This window comes from Rhinolophus ferrumequinum, chromosome 19 (assembly GCF_004115265.2).
Source record: "Rhinolophus ferrumequinum isolate MPI-CBG mRhiFer1 chromosome 19, mRhiFer1_v1.p, whole genome shotgun sequence".
In the NCBI taxonomy this organism is placed as follows: Eukaryota; Metazoa; Chordata; class Mammalia; order Chiroptera; family Rhinolophidae; genus Rhinolophus; species Rhinolophus ferrumequinum.
Genome location: NC_046302.1, coordinates 9,767,983 through 9,784,298, shown reverse-complemented (window position 1 = coordinate 9,784,298; position 16,316 = coordinate 9,767,983). Strand labels below are relative to the sequence as shown.

The 16,316-nt window shown below is 36.4% G+C and overlaps 1 protein-coding gene across 11 annotated transcripts in view; it reads left to right on the top strand.

Moving 5' to 3' along the window:
* The window catches only part of PTPRM (protein tyrosine phosphatase receptor type M), a 799,491-nt gene that overhangs the window by 482,838 nt on the left and 300,337 nt on the right, over window positions 1–16,316 (top strand). For 7 of the 11 annotated variants that reach the window (XM_033087225.1, XM_033087224.1, XM_033087223.1 and 4 more), the window contains exons 12-14: window positions 665–938; window positions 1,936–1,972; window positions 8,554–8,628. In XM_033087225.1, the coding sequence (XP_032943116.1) occupies window positions 665–938; window positions 1,936–1,972; window positions 8,554–8,628 (386 nt within the window). The remainder of the gene's footprint in view (window positions 1–664; window positions 939–1,935; window positions 1,973–8,553; window positions 8,629–16,316) is intronic. The other 4 variants (XM_033087233.1, XM_033087234.1, XM_033087230.1 and 1 more) reach the window with 1 other exon arrangement.

Sequence of the window (16,316 nt, the reverse complement as noted above, 5' to 3'; positions counted from 1 at the left end):
AATTCAAGTAGCCCTGTTCATGATTTACTCTGAGAAACTGCTTGTAACTCCAAGGCTTTGGCTTTTGAAATTCCAATCCCTTTTCTGTGTTTTTCTTATGTCATCTCTTTCCCCTGACTGAATATGGTGAAGGGCAAAGGAATATAAGAAAATATCCAAGAAGTTAAACCTTAGTTAGTATGAGTCATTACACTTTGTATTTTGTGACTTGTTGAAACTTCATGTGTTCGTACAGATGTCACTGAAGAAAATAATACATTGCCTTTTCAAAAGTAAACTTAGTCGATACAATTTCATTTATTAGGTAAACTGAGTTAATTGTCTACAAATTCATCTTTAGTTACATGTGAGAAAAACATTATTTTAGTGTCCTGTTTACATACACAGCAGAGATTATTATGTAAAATTTTTATAATTATGGTGAATTTTGTTTCCCTCAATAAATTGTATTATTTGGAGTGAGAGAGTTTTGTGAAAGATCAAACACTTTAACTCGCTTTCATTGAGCAAGTGTTGTATGAGTGTCCATTATGTACTAAGCACTTATTATAGACTATGTCCAGTGTGTGCTTTATTTTGGATATCCTGTGCACCCATGCAATTGAAGGTAAGGGGATCAGCTCAGTTATCAGAAAATATCACTGATAATACTCTTTTTTTCTAGTGTTTACCAAATAGTTGTTGAGGAAGAACGTCCTCGAAGAACTAAAAAGACAACAGAAATCTTAAAGTGCTACCCAGTGCCAATCCACTTCCAGAATGCTTCCATCCTGAACTCGCAGTACTACTTTGCCGCAGAATTCCCAGCAAACAGCCTGCAAGCTGCTCAGCCTTTTACTATTGGTGATAACAAGACATACAATGGATACTGGAACACTCCCCTCCTACCCCATAAAAGTTACAGAATTTATTTCCAAGCTGCTAGTAGAGCCAATGGGGTAAGTTTTATAGATGGCTGTTTACATAGGCTGTTTACTGTTATTAATGTGGACATAGATTAAATAAGATGGTAGTGAGAAATAGTCATGCTTTTGTGTCTGTTTACTTTAAACAAATGTCAGGTTGTTTTTTGCTTTTGAAAATAATTTTCACCTAGAGAAATACTGGAAAGAAATGAATATATTCATATTTGTTTTAGTAGAAAGAATATATTGTCAACATGATGGTTTTTATTTTCAGTTTTTACTTGTTACCAAAAGTTGGCTAGTAATTCTGCTTAGCTTACGATTTTACAGGAAAATAGTATAGCTACAATACATACATTCAGCTCATTTAAAATTGAGTGAGATTCACAACATCTGTCTTTTCAGCATATTCTATCCCATTTCTTTGGTTCCACATGAGCTTATGCTTCCTATAGCTGTGACTAAATTAGGCATCTTTTTTTTCCCCCTAACAAGAGAAAACAGCTTTAGAAATATGAGATGGAAACAGAATAAAAACTATGGAGGCATTTCTGATTTTTTTTTTTCCCTTTCCAGTTCAGACCAACCCAGAGCTCTATGACAGTAAAGCCTCCTTTGAAAGAAGCACAGGTTTTCCAGGTGTGACAGTGGTTTCCCTCGTTCACAGCATGGGTCTGGGTGTCATCACCAGACTTGACTTGACTTTTGCCTGTGAAAGGGGGAAATCTGGGACACAGAGTTCTTCTCTAGCAGTGTTTGCATAGGGAGAAGGAGGCCAGGGCCACCAGGCAGGGACATTTTGTGTGTAGCTTCTCACTCATCATTTGCTCCAGAAATGCCCGCCACCACCGGCACTCGAGCCAGAAGGTTTATCTGAGCCTGGTTCATGGAGTAACAATGGTGTGATTAATGCCATACTTGGAACGATGAAATCTTTCCTTTTCTGCATTTAAATAGAATTGCAGATGATTTTATTTGTTTTAAATAAAACATGAATAGTGATTTTTTTCCCTCTCTTTATTTGACACAGGAAACCAAAATAGACTGTGTCCGGGTGGCCACAAAAGGTAGGTTGAAATTGTAGGATACTCTTCTAATTTATGTCCTTTAAGATTTTTAGAGAGTATTTCAAAACTTGAAATATTAACTGAAGTAAGTGTGTGCGTGTCTGTGCATGCATGTATGTATTAGGATCTAATGGCAGTTAATACTGACCGGCTGTTTTTCTTGGAGATATTTTTTAAAATAAGAAGTCATATTGCTGTGTTCCAAGCAGTTTTCAATGGTTATCTTTTTAAAAATTCTTTTAAAATAAATTTTTATATGATCTCAGTACATGAATTTTAAACCATAGTACCATATGTGAAAGTACTGTATCTAGTGAATCTTCATATGCAAAGTAGTAAAATATTGCCCGCCATTTTTAAGGGATTATCTAGTTATAATTCCTCTATAGAGTCTACATGGGCTTTTTTTACTGATGATGTGTGCCTCTTTGCACCCAGTAACCAGGAAATGTTATTGTGGAACTTCTGTTTCCCGGGCCTGGTTCAAATCTGGAGAAAATATAATCAAGGATGAGATGTAGAAATGTCTAGGGCAAACCACAGTTAGCTCAACACACAGTGCTTCCTAAAAAAAGAAAGTGTAATTGTGTGTCTGCCCGAGCTGTCATGTCATCTTGTCAACCTTGCAGTGTGGTATTAACTATCACATGTTGAAGTGTATGAGAATATGCTTTGAGAAATGTAAAAATGCTGCATTAAAATGAGGCATTATAAATTAACAGTTGTAGTTAAATACATTCTTTCAGACCATTAGAGTAACCATGTGTACAATGAGGAAGCTTGTGCGATTTAATTTAGACATGATGGCAAGAAGGTATCATTGGGTCTGTGGCACTAGATTTAATCAGGTGCTAGTCACTTGATGAGTTCTGTGGATAAAAATATCTTATTGTTTAACTTTCAGGCAGTGTAGTCTGAATATATCATAGGTGTCCATCTGCAGTTTCAAAATTCTCATTGAATTCTTGTTTATGAAGATATATGACCTTTTTATTCAGTTAGCTTGACAAACATTTCTTGCTTTTGTGTTATATGCCACACATCATGTGAGGTGCTTACCTCATTTGTATTTTGTTTGACTTCAAAGGCTCATAGTTCTATTTCTAAGAATCGATTTATATTTATCTTAAAACTCAATTCTTTATATTGTATTACCTGATTAAGTGCCTTTATTTATAAAAATATATTAATAATAAATGAAATTAAAGACATTGATGTGTTTTGTAAACTGTAATACACTATTAACTATTAATTATTACAGTATTATGAGGCCCTTGAATGAAGTATTGATGTTCTTAAACCTTCAGGTCATCACCCATGGTCAAATTGCTTTATTGAATTCTGCTTACCCTTGAGGTCTCAAAAAGTAAATCCAGTTCTACATTGCCTAATTTATAATGCCTTGTTTATCATCACAGCTGAAAATCACTTTCATACACATGTTCTTATTTATTTCTTTCACATTACTGTGAGAAAGGAGATAGGTATTGCTATTTTTATTTTGAAAATGAAGAATATGCATGGTTTGGGAGACAAATTGGCTTACCAAGGTCACTCAGCTAATAATCTATGGGTCAAGGCTCGATCCCAAGCATTTGGACCCCTACTTCCAGCGTTTCACTATATCCCGTGGCTTTTCACCTGGCTGAACCGCTGGCCAATTATAGTATGGCATTGTATAAGTATCCGTCCTCCTCTTTATTAGAATTGAATCACTGCCCAGTTTACTCTGAAAACAACGAAATATCTGTCATCATGTTCATTTACATAGCTAAATATTATATAAATAATACACTAGTAAATAAGGAAATCTAATGTTTGGTGTTTTCACAATAGATTGAATTACATGGTGATTTGAATCATTTTCTTCGATCAGCTAGATTTAATCAATATTGTAATTTGTTTTTCAATTCACCAGAGGATGATTAGGCAATTAGATGACCTGACTGACTAAGTATGCCCCACTCACATTTTCTGAGTCATTTGCAAACATTTGCACAGCCACAAACTCTGTCCAAATAACCTCTTTAGGGGAAAAGGGAAAAAACAAATTTTAATATTCATTACATAACATTGTCATTTCTATTCATAAAAATCATAGTATAGGAGGAAACTTTGGGAGATATTCTCCTTCCAGGCAAACTGCACTATTTGGTACTATTTACTTTTATTAATTTCTGCATGTACAGATTCTGCAACCTCCCTTTACAGCAGTTTAATGTTTCACCACCTTTGTAATAACATCGTTTTTCCTTATTCATACTAAAAAATATTTTTGCAGTGTAGGAAGCAATTCCATCTTGACTACTTAGTCAAATCAGAGAAATAGGCAGCTCTAATTATTTTATTGGTATCATATAATGAAGATGTTTGAAATTTAAAAGAGTTCAAACATCCTGACTGGTTTTTTGCCACATATTGCTGACAGGGTGGTGGCTTAATTGAATTTTCAGGTACTAAATTACTTTCCTATGCAGTGTTTTAAATTTATAAAGATTTCAGTGTGCTCATGAATCAATTATTGACGAGTATCTTCATAGAAAAAGTATGGAGGTGGATATTTCTTCACAAGAAAATAATTTGTAATTTCAAGTACGGGTATGTTTAAAGATATATGTCACACTATTTATAAATTTAATGTTGTGCTTATTTTAATCATATTCCAAGGGTATATTTTGATACTAATCATCTCAAATATAAAGCCTCATAAAAAGTAGACACAGGAAGAAACCTAAGGTATGTTATTACATATCTTTATATGTATGGGGGATTGCCTATATTTTTATGTATCCTCCTTTTAATTTATATGTCTAGATTCCTCATAGATATATGTTACTGCATTTTGATTATTCACTATAGGTAAACTCATGACAGAATATTCTATCTCTTGAGTCAAAAGATAAAGACACCACACAATGACAGAATATACATGATGTTTGGATATTACCCTCCCAAATGTAAGATTCTTTTTTATCTGTACAATGGAGTAAATAGTAGCTTTTAACTATTTTTTTAAATCTCCTAATTTTTATTTTTATTTTTAATCACAGTCACATTTTTATAGTTGAATTCTTTTCAAGACCACTTGTCCAGCTGTATCTTAGAAATTAGTATATGTGTTTTTTTATTCTTTAACTTTCATAACTTATGGCTGCCTTATAGTAACTGGTAGAGTTGAAATACTTTTTATGCTAGTTTTAGAAGACTTCATTGATGATCAATTCTAAACTGACAGGGCATGTAAAAATCAAAATCTGTCTTGTTACTAAATTAGATGTCTTCTATTAAATGAGGTATATTCATTCTAATTGATGTAACAATCAGTTTAAACTGTATAGTTTGCATCAATCTTCCATAAAATAATATTTTCCACAACATGGTGCTTATTGTGTTTTTCCTTGACAATGTAGCCATTTAGGAGTTTTCTTGTTATACATTTATTTAAAAAATTATTTGAGTGCTTAGTATATGTTAGGCATAGTGCAATCTATGAGACTTCCAAGTACAGATACATAAATATATTACCTTTTAAATTTTGAGGATTTTGAGTTCATAATAGTTTGGGGGATTTTTGTTTGTTTGTTCTTTGATTTTAGTGTATAGGGTGTGTGGGGTCATATGTGTTAATTTGTTCCTTTCCTTGCTAAGATTTGGCTAACAGCAGTGTACCTAGAAATCAAAACAAAAACTGCATAAGAACACATGCTAAATTCTTACCAAAGGTATTATAGTAGTCAGACTACAAACCTTAAACAAAAAGAAAACAAACCATTATTCTAAGGTCATATTTTAAGGTAAATTTTCTATGCAAAAATGCTTCACTGTTTTTAAGTTTAATATTTAATGTACATTTGTATTGAAATGTGCATATGCTTTGCTGGAAGACCTTCAGGAAACTTTGAAGGATTTCCATTGTTTGATACAATTTTTAACTATATTCAGAAATTTGAATGTTTCTTTTTTTAATCACTAGGGTCTTTGAGAAGTTTCTCTGGACTGTTTTTCTGTTCACTGTTTTGTTCAAAGAAATACCATCTTTTCTAGGCTACAATGCTACAGAATAAAAGTACACTGACAAAAGAACTAAAAAGAATATCTGTTGAGATGTAAAGCTAATTAAGATTCCTTTTAATTACTCATATTCAATGCAGGAGAAAACAAATTATATAGTAAGACTACTCACACATGCTAATCTGCTATCATTGAGCTATGGATTTAGAAATAGAAACACAATGTGATATACATTTCTCATTCAGCATTTTATAGAGACAATATTTTCTTTTCTTGATCTGAAACAGTCTAATATACGCCATGAGTACATTAGGGCCCCTGAGACGTTCCTAAGGGTAAGAAACCTGTTTAACTTTGTTCAGCCCTATAGTTCCCAAATTAATTTGACCCAGACTCATTTTTCAAGGAACCCTAGAGTCATGTAAAACACAGTTTGGCAAATACAGGTTTATCAAATTCTAGAAGATCCCATTACATGCAACTGAAATGACACTTTGGAAGTCCAATACACTGGATGCATTTTTTACTCTTTCATGCATACCTCTGTACCTAGAGTAGATCCTAAATTTATCGGCAGCAGAAGTATCTTCAAAGCACAATATAGGAATTTCTGACTTTATTTTAGCAAATTTAGTGATACTCTCTTTAATGCATTCTTACAGATATTTTAAGACAGAGGGCAACAAATTTTTATGTACAGGGCACATGGGAAACATTTTAGGTTCTGTGAGCCAAATGGTCTGTTTCACAACCACTCAGCTCTGCCAGTGCTGTGCAAGAGCAGCCATCAGCAGTGTGAGAACAAATAAGCATGATTATGTTCCAATAAAACTTTATTTGCAAAAGCTGGCAGAGGGCCAGCTGACCTGTATTTTAAGGTAATTCATAACATAATCAAGTTTTTTCCTTTTAAGTAAAAATAATAGTCACAAATTAACATTTTACAAGGCAGAATATAGAGATCATATAAAAATCCTTCCTAACGTACTTTTGTTCGTGAGAGTTTTGAGCATTAGATTTCAGTTAGCCTTCCTTTTTAGTTGTGAATAAATGGCTGCCCAATATAGCTATTTTCAAGTAACTTTTTGTTTATATTGTTTATTTTTTTCGGTGTTCAGTAGTTGCTCTGTTTTGTATAAGGCAATATAATTTTTCTCAAAAGTAGAGTAGGTACGATTTTCCTATAAGTAATGAAAAACCACACAGGACTGGTGGTTGAACAACAGTAGTCTATGACCAAGCAAATGTTATATGTATAAACTTGGAATTGATACCAACTTTGTAACGAGTCTGAGAAATAACATTTCACTGTTCACAATTTATTATATCAGTATGCATAATTGCATACGATGTCATATCAAGAAAATTATCCCTGTAGTACCCTGGGAATTCTCCATTCTCTGACCAAACTGTTGGTTTATTCATCTCACTTAGCAAGACTAGAAAGTTTCATTAATAATGTGTGAAAGACGATTATACCACTTCTAAACCCAGTTGTTGCAGTTGTCTAGTTACAAGGAGCAGCACTGTTTGAATGGTGCAGAGGGATATTTCAAAATATTATGCAGCAGCAGTTTTGGGTTTAATTGTCTGCAGATGGTAGATGATCTATTTTCTTTACTCGCTGCCACATTTCTAATAGCACCCAGGCTGTTCCATGTAAATTAGTAATCTTTCATGAAAGCCTGTCCTTAATTTTTCAGTATTTTTTCTTTGCATCATTTTCCAGCTGTATCATGTTAGAACTGACATTTTACTTTTCTATTTTTTTTTTTCAATATCTGTGTGTCATAAATGTGAACCATTTAAACACAACTGCTGAGCTTTGCAGGCAAACCGAGAAACCCACCTGGTCCACTTCAAGAATCTAAATCATTTCTTTGATCACATGTTAACCATGACAACTACAGCAAAGGCAGTGATTAGCTTTATTTTTCTTTAAACCGAAGCTTTGAGATTCATTTTTGCATTCCCTTAATGTGACAAAGTGAGATTCCTAAATGGAAATGCTCTATATGAAATGTAGTTATCAGAGAGGTTGCTCTGCATAAGAATGTTTTTAGTGAAAGAAGATAATACACTTCACAAAGGTGATTTTAGCAAGAAGAGAAAATATTGTGACTTAAGCAAGCAGAATTTTAAATAACCCAAAAAATTTTAAAAGCCGAAAGTTTGGATGATCAGAATTAGCAATGCATCTTTATACATCACACTGAAAAGCAGTTGGAAACACTCTTCAGTCTAGAGCTCTTTTTAGGACTTTTTTTTTAATTTTTTCTTTTTTTTCTTCAGTTGATCTATCCAAAAATCTCAGCCAAAGCTTACAATTGTGTCATAGTTAGAAATCTAACTGTCTGACTAAAGCTTGTTTAAGGGAAAAGAATTCAGAAAATTCAACACCTTGCAATGGGATTTTGTTTTGTTTTTCTCTTCTTCTTCTCTTTTTGTTGTTGTTGGAACAAAGTTGAGACAATGTGATATACTGATCGAGATTCTCCTTGCTAGCCTAGCTTCAGTCTGGCTTTTTCTTCCCTCATGCATGCTGACCTGGGAATCTTCCTTTGCCATAGCTGCGATAATCGTGACTCAGCTTACAACACCTTACATTCGCATCGCCCCTGCTGCAGGCGACGACCAACTGACAGGTCAGATGTTCAAGTATAGATGAGTCATCTTGCCCATTTCCTGCTCATTTTTCTCAGCTTTGTTTCCCCTCTACATTTCCTCCTTTGCTTAAGGCTTGTTTACAATGTTTCAGACTCTTGGTACAGACTTGTGCCCACATTAAATGAAGTGATGTGCTTGGCCCCTTCTCTGTGCACACTTATATCCATGCATCAAACACAACTCCGCTGCATGTTTCCATTGTGTGTTTGTCTGTTGGTATGTTCCTTTCTAGCCTAATGTTATATAGAAATGAAATTTGCTGGACTTGCAATAGCAATGACAACAAACAGGGTTTCAAACAAAATACATAAAGATGTGTTCCCAGGTATCCGAATTAAGCTAAAAAGGCCTTGCAATTTGAGGGTGAGAAAGGTTTAACTTTCACCTTGTAGGGTCTCGTTTGCACAGACATTTAGCAATTCACAATCTTGTCTGCCCATGTTATGAATTGAAGCTCGTCAAAGCTGTTTGGGACGACACTGTTCACACAGCTTCTCGTGTACATACAACTAGAGCACAGCTGATGGCATTCCTTGTAGATCTTTGTTTCAAAGCAAAGTACTTATATAAAGCAGTGGCACCTCTGCAAATCAAGTGCATTGAGTAATTTAGGGAAGTTTTTAAAAAACCAAATGGCTTACTTAGAGTCATGGACTTGAACTGTGTGTTTCTTTACACCAACACAAATCCGCTTGTCCATTCCTACTGCCTCTAAAGGTGTATGGACATCTGTATAAACTCATATAGGAAAAAAAATTCAGTAAATTACTCCAGGTCAAAGGTGAGTGGTCAGAAAACCCCAGAAGAAAGACTTTGTCCTGCAACCAAAGCAAGCCGTGGTCATGATTTCTGACAATTGCAAGGGCAGGGCACTTTTAAATTCTGGTTTCCGAAGGATCATCAAGACTGTAGTTTGTTGCATGTAGTATAGGCATGATTAAAGATGAATAAGAAACACTCAACTACTTTCCGTGTAATTCCTACTCCAGCAACTAATTGTTTTTTATGTGTGAAACTAAGGAATAGACCTGGACATTTGAAGAAAAGTAAAGCTTAACTCACGGTAAAAATTCATAAATGTTTAGGTTGTTCTTTGAGCTTATTATTTTGGAAAGTAATGCATCTGAGACTCAGGAAAATTATAGACTGATTTTTATAAAGTAAAGAAATGTAGGATAATTTCACGTTTTTCTCCATTGAAATTCTCTGCATGTTTTCAGTCCTGTGTTTCAGGCCTACAAGCTATAAACTTATTATAACAGGTCTGCTTCTCTTGCTTTCAAGTTTCTTTTAAGCATATTTCTTTTACTGATTAAAGTTCTGCTTGTTACAGATTCTTTCTTATCCTGAACTTCTGAAGTGTTCTTCCCAACAGAAGTACTTTAAGGGATCGTCTTTCTTACCTAGGTCTTCCCCTTTAAAACCTTTACATTTCAGGACTGGCCCTTGGCACCCTGCATAGGGTTAGGTGTCGACCTTGAAGGTAATCTGGGATTCTTCAACAAGTCTGCACCCCATTATGTCTGAGCTGGCACCAGTCTTGCCAGCCAGTCACTAAAAATGAGTTGACCTCACTATCATAAAATGAGTACTTATGGAAAATATAAGTACTTTCTCAGGCTTTACCTATAATGCGCTACCTTCAGATTAAGCTTGTTGTTTATGAGACATGAAGTAAGTGAAATTTCTGAATACAGCTTTCTTTCTAAAATTTTGCAAGATCAAGAAGATATTCATAAATCAACCTCCTTCACAAAGCTTTCCGATCCAGTGTGTGTCGTTATTTTGGAACTATTCTATGTATAGCTGAGGTAGACGGCCGCCATGCTTTTAAGGGCTGCAGAGGATCTCCATCATTTACCTTGGTTTATTAGAGATGAAGATGATGGAGTGTTAGAATAAGCCTCAAAAACCAGTAGAAAAACAAAAAACTGTTCTTGTTCTTTTTTTTTCAGTATTCACTGCTGGTTTTAATGAAGGTTAGTCTTACCCAGATAAATTCAAATTCAAGTTTTCCATTTGCATCAGCCATCAACTTTGATAGCAGTAACACTGTCTTTTTTTTAAATAGATGTATCTGCAAGCTTGACACTTAATTCATTCAATCACTAATTTGACATTTATTGAGCACCTTCTGTGTGCCAAGTATAGATGTTCTCTTATGAAGAGGTTCATTTTGTGGTTGCCCAGACTCTTGGCAACAGGTTTATTTGCATTAGTAATATCAAAACCTACATGTACACATGGTCTTATAAATGAAAAATTACTATCATACTTGTCATTTAGCAGTTAAGAAAAGACAAGTTTTGTAATTAATGGGGAAAGAAGGACATATATTTCAAAACCTTTCTCATGGTGTTGAGCAGCTTAGGAATGAATGGTCAGTGGGACGATCTGAATATTTCACCTTGTGACCCATTGAACAGTTGTAGTTCTGTTTACTTTATCAACACACTGCCTTCCAGAAGCAAACACGAGATACATGAGGGATGTATTCTGAAATGACATCAGCACTGTTTTTGTTCATTTTGTTTTGATTGTGCTGACCTCATGCTCCTCCAAACACTATTTAAGGCTATACTTACACTAGGAACCTTGGACAAGACAGTGAGTCCTCTGTAGTTCCTTTTGTCCCAGAATGCAGTACCTGCTGGTTAGGTTTGCCTTGGTATAAATGGGACCTCCCTCCCTCTCTTGTCTGACACCAAAGAGAGCAAGCACGCTGGTGACGTGAGTTCTGCACACGAACTGTGCCAGACACAACAAAAAGTGTTCATAAATATTGGATGATTTAATTCACTGAATAAATGCTGCAGCTCAGACTGCAGAATGCTAGTGTACTTGATAAGCAGTGCTGTTATTGCACTGGGGAGTGTTTCTGAAGCTATTTTGTCCTCAGTCGAAGTAAGAATACATCATCACCCAACACACACACACACACACACACACACACTTAACTGTAGCAAAAGGTTAGAATCCCTACTACCAACGCTATTCACTGAATAAGATGCACTCTAATTTTTTCTATTCCATTTCATCTTATTGTTCATTTTTTAAAAAAAAATTCTCCTTGCAACCCACTAAATTGATTCATTCCCCACTAATGTATTATAACCACAGGTGTTGTTTTGTTTTATTTTGTTTTTAAATACTTTAATAAACCACTAGAGTTAGGGGATTATGAAAGGGAACAGAATATATAATTGGAATAAAAATCCCGTCTACCTTCAAAAACCCTGCTCTAAAGAGTATACACAGAGAAAATTCTGGAAACTGTAAATGCTTCTGGTTTCTACTTTATTCCTTTTATTTTGTGATTGTCTATAATATAGGACTGCTTTGGGAAGAATAGTAAAAGCTGTACATGCCAGAAATATCTCAAGATTTTCTAGTTAATTTACAAAGATGGCTAGGCTATTTATTTTATATTAAGTTACTTCCATTTATGATTTAATTACATAGCCAGCTCTGAGATACTATGGAGAATTATTTCCTTAAATAAACTTTCTCATCCGTTTTGGTTAACCCATACATCTAATATGATGAGATCTGTGTCCTACAATATTTATAAACAAAGTAACTCCTGGGATTCAAGTAAAAATCAGATATATCAAAGCATGTAAAATTATTTGCTTCGATATAATTAGTACTTTAAAAATGGAGAACTAGCCAACAATTATTCCCACATAGTTTCAAGTTTTGAAAAAAATACACATAGCGTATGTCTGTAATGTGAAAGATGAACACAGCCGCGCATTAGTTAAAAAGTAGTGAAAAGAGATTTTATTCGGTAACTGCTGACAGTTGGTGATGGAGCTGAGCTCCATTCTGATTTGTGTGGAGGTGACTGGGCATTTTATCAGGAGAATGAAGATGGGAGGGAGGCAAGCAGGGACTCTGTAGAATTAGGGAAGTGAAAAATTATGAAAGCTGGAAGAGTGTGTTGGTGCATGTGAAATCTATCTGGGTTTGTTAACTAGCACTTACCTGAGTTAGGCCCCTGTGTCCCACTGAGGCTGGGAGACAGGGTCCCTGTCTTCAGGTGTCAGCTGGAGCAAGCAGTCAGTTCTTTGGGCAGCCTGGAGTTTTCCCAGGCAGGCACTTTAAGGGAGATTAGGGTCACCTAGGGATGCGATATTGAGCTGTTAGAAACGATGTTAACGTTCAAGTGTTGATAGTCTAGGGTTGAGGCCTAAGTGAGAAATGGCTCAGAGAAGCCTGACTAGAGTTTGGTCCTGGTGAGAATATTCGTCACTTTTCATTCCTTCCCATGTGAAAAACAGGACTTATTGGATTGGTGACATTTGAAAAAGGAATCGAGGGTATTTGATCAGCTTCTGGGAATTGTCCTCAGGACACAAATGTTCTCTTGTGTCAGAAGGGCTCAAAAGAGCCTGGCTAGAGTTTGGTCATGGAGAGTCTTTGTCAGTATGTAGGAAAAGTTATCATGAAATAAATCCCGAGGAATTACTTTTTCTCCTTAATGTGGCTCTTCAAGCAAATATAGAGTTTTTTTTAGTGTAAAATATAAAACATGGAAGTCACTGAACTAGATCCGCACTGAAGAAGAAAAGCAACGACAGTATTTACAGAGAACCGTCCATGTTCTAGATACTGTGCTAGAGATTTCCACATGCGTTACTTCACAGACTCCTCACGACACCCACCTGCGAGAAATACGTATTTTTCAGTTGAGAAAAGAAACAGAAAGGGATGATGCTCACCCTCCATAGGTCCAGAGGTCTGATATTCAGTCAAGTCAGGGACATGCATTTGAGTCCAGGCTTTGTGCCTTGAGGCCTGGGATGTTTGAACATCCCCCTTCTCACCCTCCGTGTCTCCTCTTTCCTCCTGGGCCCCCCAGGTCCACCCAGCCCCGACAGCCTACACAACCTTTCAGTTGTGTTCTTACTAACTCCGGACCCCTTTGGCTCCTGCTGCCTTGCCCTCCAGCACACATAATGCCGATCCCCAGTCCTGAGGAAATCCCGTCACCTGTGTTCTTGGCTCCTGTTTCCATGCTTCCAGCCGTTGCTGAAGAAATGTCAGAAACAGGCAGATTAATTCTACTAGAGATACATGTTTTGCCCCCGCACACGCACTTTGGTGTTTTCTGTAGACCGGTGAATGTCTCTGGCTTATGCAGTGGTATAACGCTGCCCTCCACCCTCACCCAACTACTCTCTCAGCCCTGAGCCCTAAGGTGGGTTGGCCAGGTCTCGCCTTCTGTCGCTGTGCCCTCTCTCCTGGGTAAGCAGCCCTTTCCCAGCTTTGGCACCTTAGGTCTTCCTTATGCCCCCGGTGGTCATCGCCATTGGATCACAGAGAAGGACATCATTTCCTTAAGAACAAGAAACAATTGAAGTCCATCACCAACAGCCCAGGTTGATTTCTGGGACGCTCAATGATGAGTGGGCCTAGATCAAATACCAAATCTAAGTACACCCAAAAGCCTTAACACTGTCTTTCCAGGACTCGAGTTTATCCGGCCGTCTTTACAAAGATGAAGTGGAGTGCTAGATCCAATTCGTATCCCATTTATGGATTTTTAGCCTAGGCAAGGAAGCTAAATCAGAATCTACATTTGGTGGTGATTATTTGGGGGGTCGGAGTGGGAGTAATATTAGGGAAGGCAAGGATCTCAAATCCTTCATTTCATAAATGCTCGTTAATCAGTTGCCATATCTTATAGACCATCAGAAGTGGAAACCCTATAAAGTGACTGGTCCATTGGTTCTCACATAGTGCTCTGTGGGGATCCATGGAAAAGCCTCAGGAGCTACTTTTTAACACAGGCCTCTGGGCTGGGCAGCAACTTCAGTCTAGAATAGTTGTGGTTAGTATGGTAGGTAGGTGCATGGGCTCAGGTTCAAATCCCATCTGTGCCACTTAACAGCAGAGTGACTGTGGGCAAGTTAGTTTGCATCTCTGTACCTCAGTTTGTTCATCTGTGAAATGGAAATTACAGTTTACCCTCATAAAGTTATTGTCAGGATTAAATGAACAAATGAAGTAAACCCTCGATAAATGTTAGATATTATTGTTTTCCTACCTTAACATATATATATTTTTTTAATTATGGGAAGAATACAAACTCTTTCATTTCCTCATTGATTCATTGGCCCCATATTTCTTGGGTGCCTGCTCTATGCTAGATATTGTGCTAGGCTCTTGGGATATCTTAGGTAATACTGAAAAAGTTGACCCTACGAGTATGTCTACACTAATTTCAACCAGGTTTTAAATTTTCCACACCTTTCTCTCTACATATGTAAAAATATACAAACATATCTATTCATATTTTTTTCACTACATCTATATACTTAACTATACAACATGCATTTTTTCACTGAATATGTCTTGAATTCCCCTTCAATCCAATACATATCAATCTAAGGCATTCTTTTGAATAGTTGAATATTGTTCTTCTGTACAGTATTGATATATTGTGATCTACTCACCCAATCTCTTATTTGTGGACATTCTAATTTTTACCAGTTTTTTTTTCCTAACAACAACAAACTATAATATATAGTTTAGATATATAGAACACATATACAGCCTTCTATATGTGTTCTTTCTATTATAACTTTTATTTCTAAGTGATTCCCAAATAGGGGTCAAAAGGCATGTTTGTTTTTATATAGAACTGACCAGATTCCATTCCTCCCGAGTTGTGGCCTATTGCCCTCCCACCTGTGTCTGCTAAGTGCCTCTTCCCCACAGCTCCACCTGCACTGGATGTTTACTACCTAATGTGTCCACTATGATGGGCGCAACGGTATTCGAATGACTTTTCCTCAAGTTGAGTGGCATTGCCTGTATGTATTGGCTATTTGCATATTCTATTCTGTATATGTTCGTCCGTATTCCTGTCAATCACTATTCTTTTGACTGTGCTTATCGCGTCTTTTGGCATAAAGAAGTTTTCACTTTTTGATAATCAAATATGTTCCCATTTTCCTCTGTTTCTCCAAGGTTTTTGTTTTGCTTGAAAAGGTCTTCACATCTCTTAGACTTTTCAGCCATCACCCTGAATTTTAGCTCTTGAATCCATCTAGGAATTACCATTGATATGGTATAGAGTGTTGCCAGGACAGAGGTCTAGCTTTGTTCCAGATAAACAATCAGTTAGGCCAGGTCTCATTATTAAATAAACAATTAGTTTCTCACAGAATTGAAATGCCATAGCGTCATATTTAAGTTCTCACATATAGATTCTGTTATGGTCCGCTTTGTCTCTCTCTACTCTACTATCATAATCTTTCATTATACTGGCTCTTATCATATTTTATTATATGCTAAAACTAGAGATCTCTCCTAATTCTGTCAAAAACCCCTCACAAATTATGTTTCCATGTCTGTTTATGACTTCTTACAATGGCCCACAAAGCCTTATATTACGGGTCCCCTCTCACCTTTTTAATTCCTTTCATCTCCCTCTCCCTCGGCCTCATTCCACACGAGTTACCCAACTTCGAGCTTTTGCTCCCGCTTTGCCCTTGCTTGGGAATGGTCTTCCCAGATACCAATTGGCTGACTCCCTTACCTCCTACAGCCTTTGCTCAAATCCATCTCCTCACTGAAGTCACTCTAGAGTATTCGCCCTTCTTAACACTACAACCTGCCGTGACAGCTCCCATCCCCTCCCCACAGTCTGCCCCCT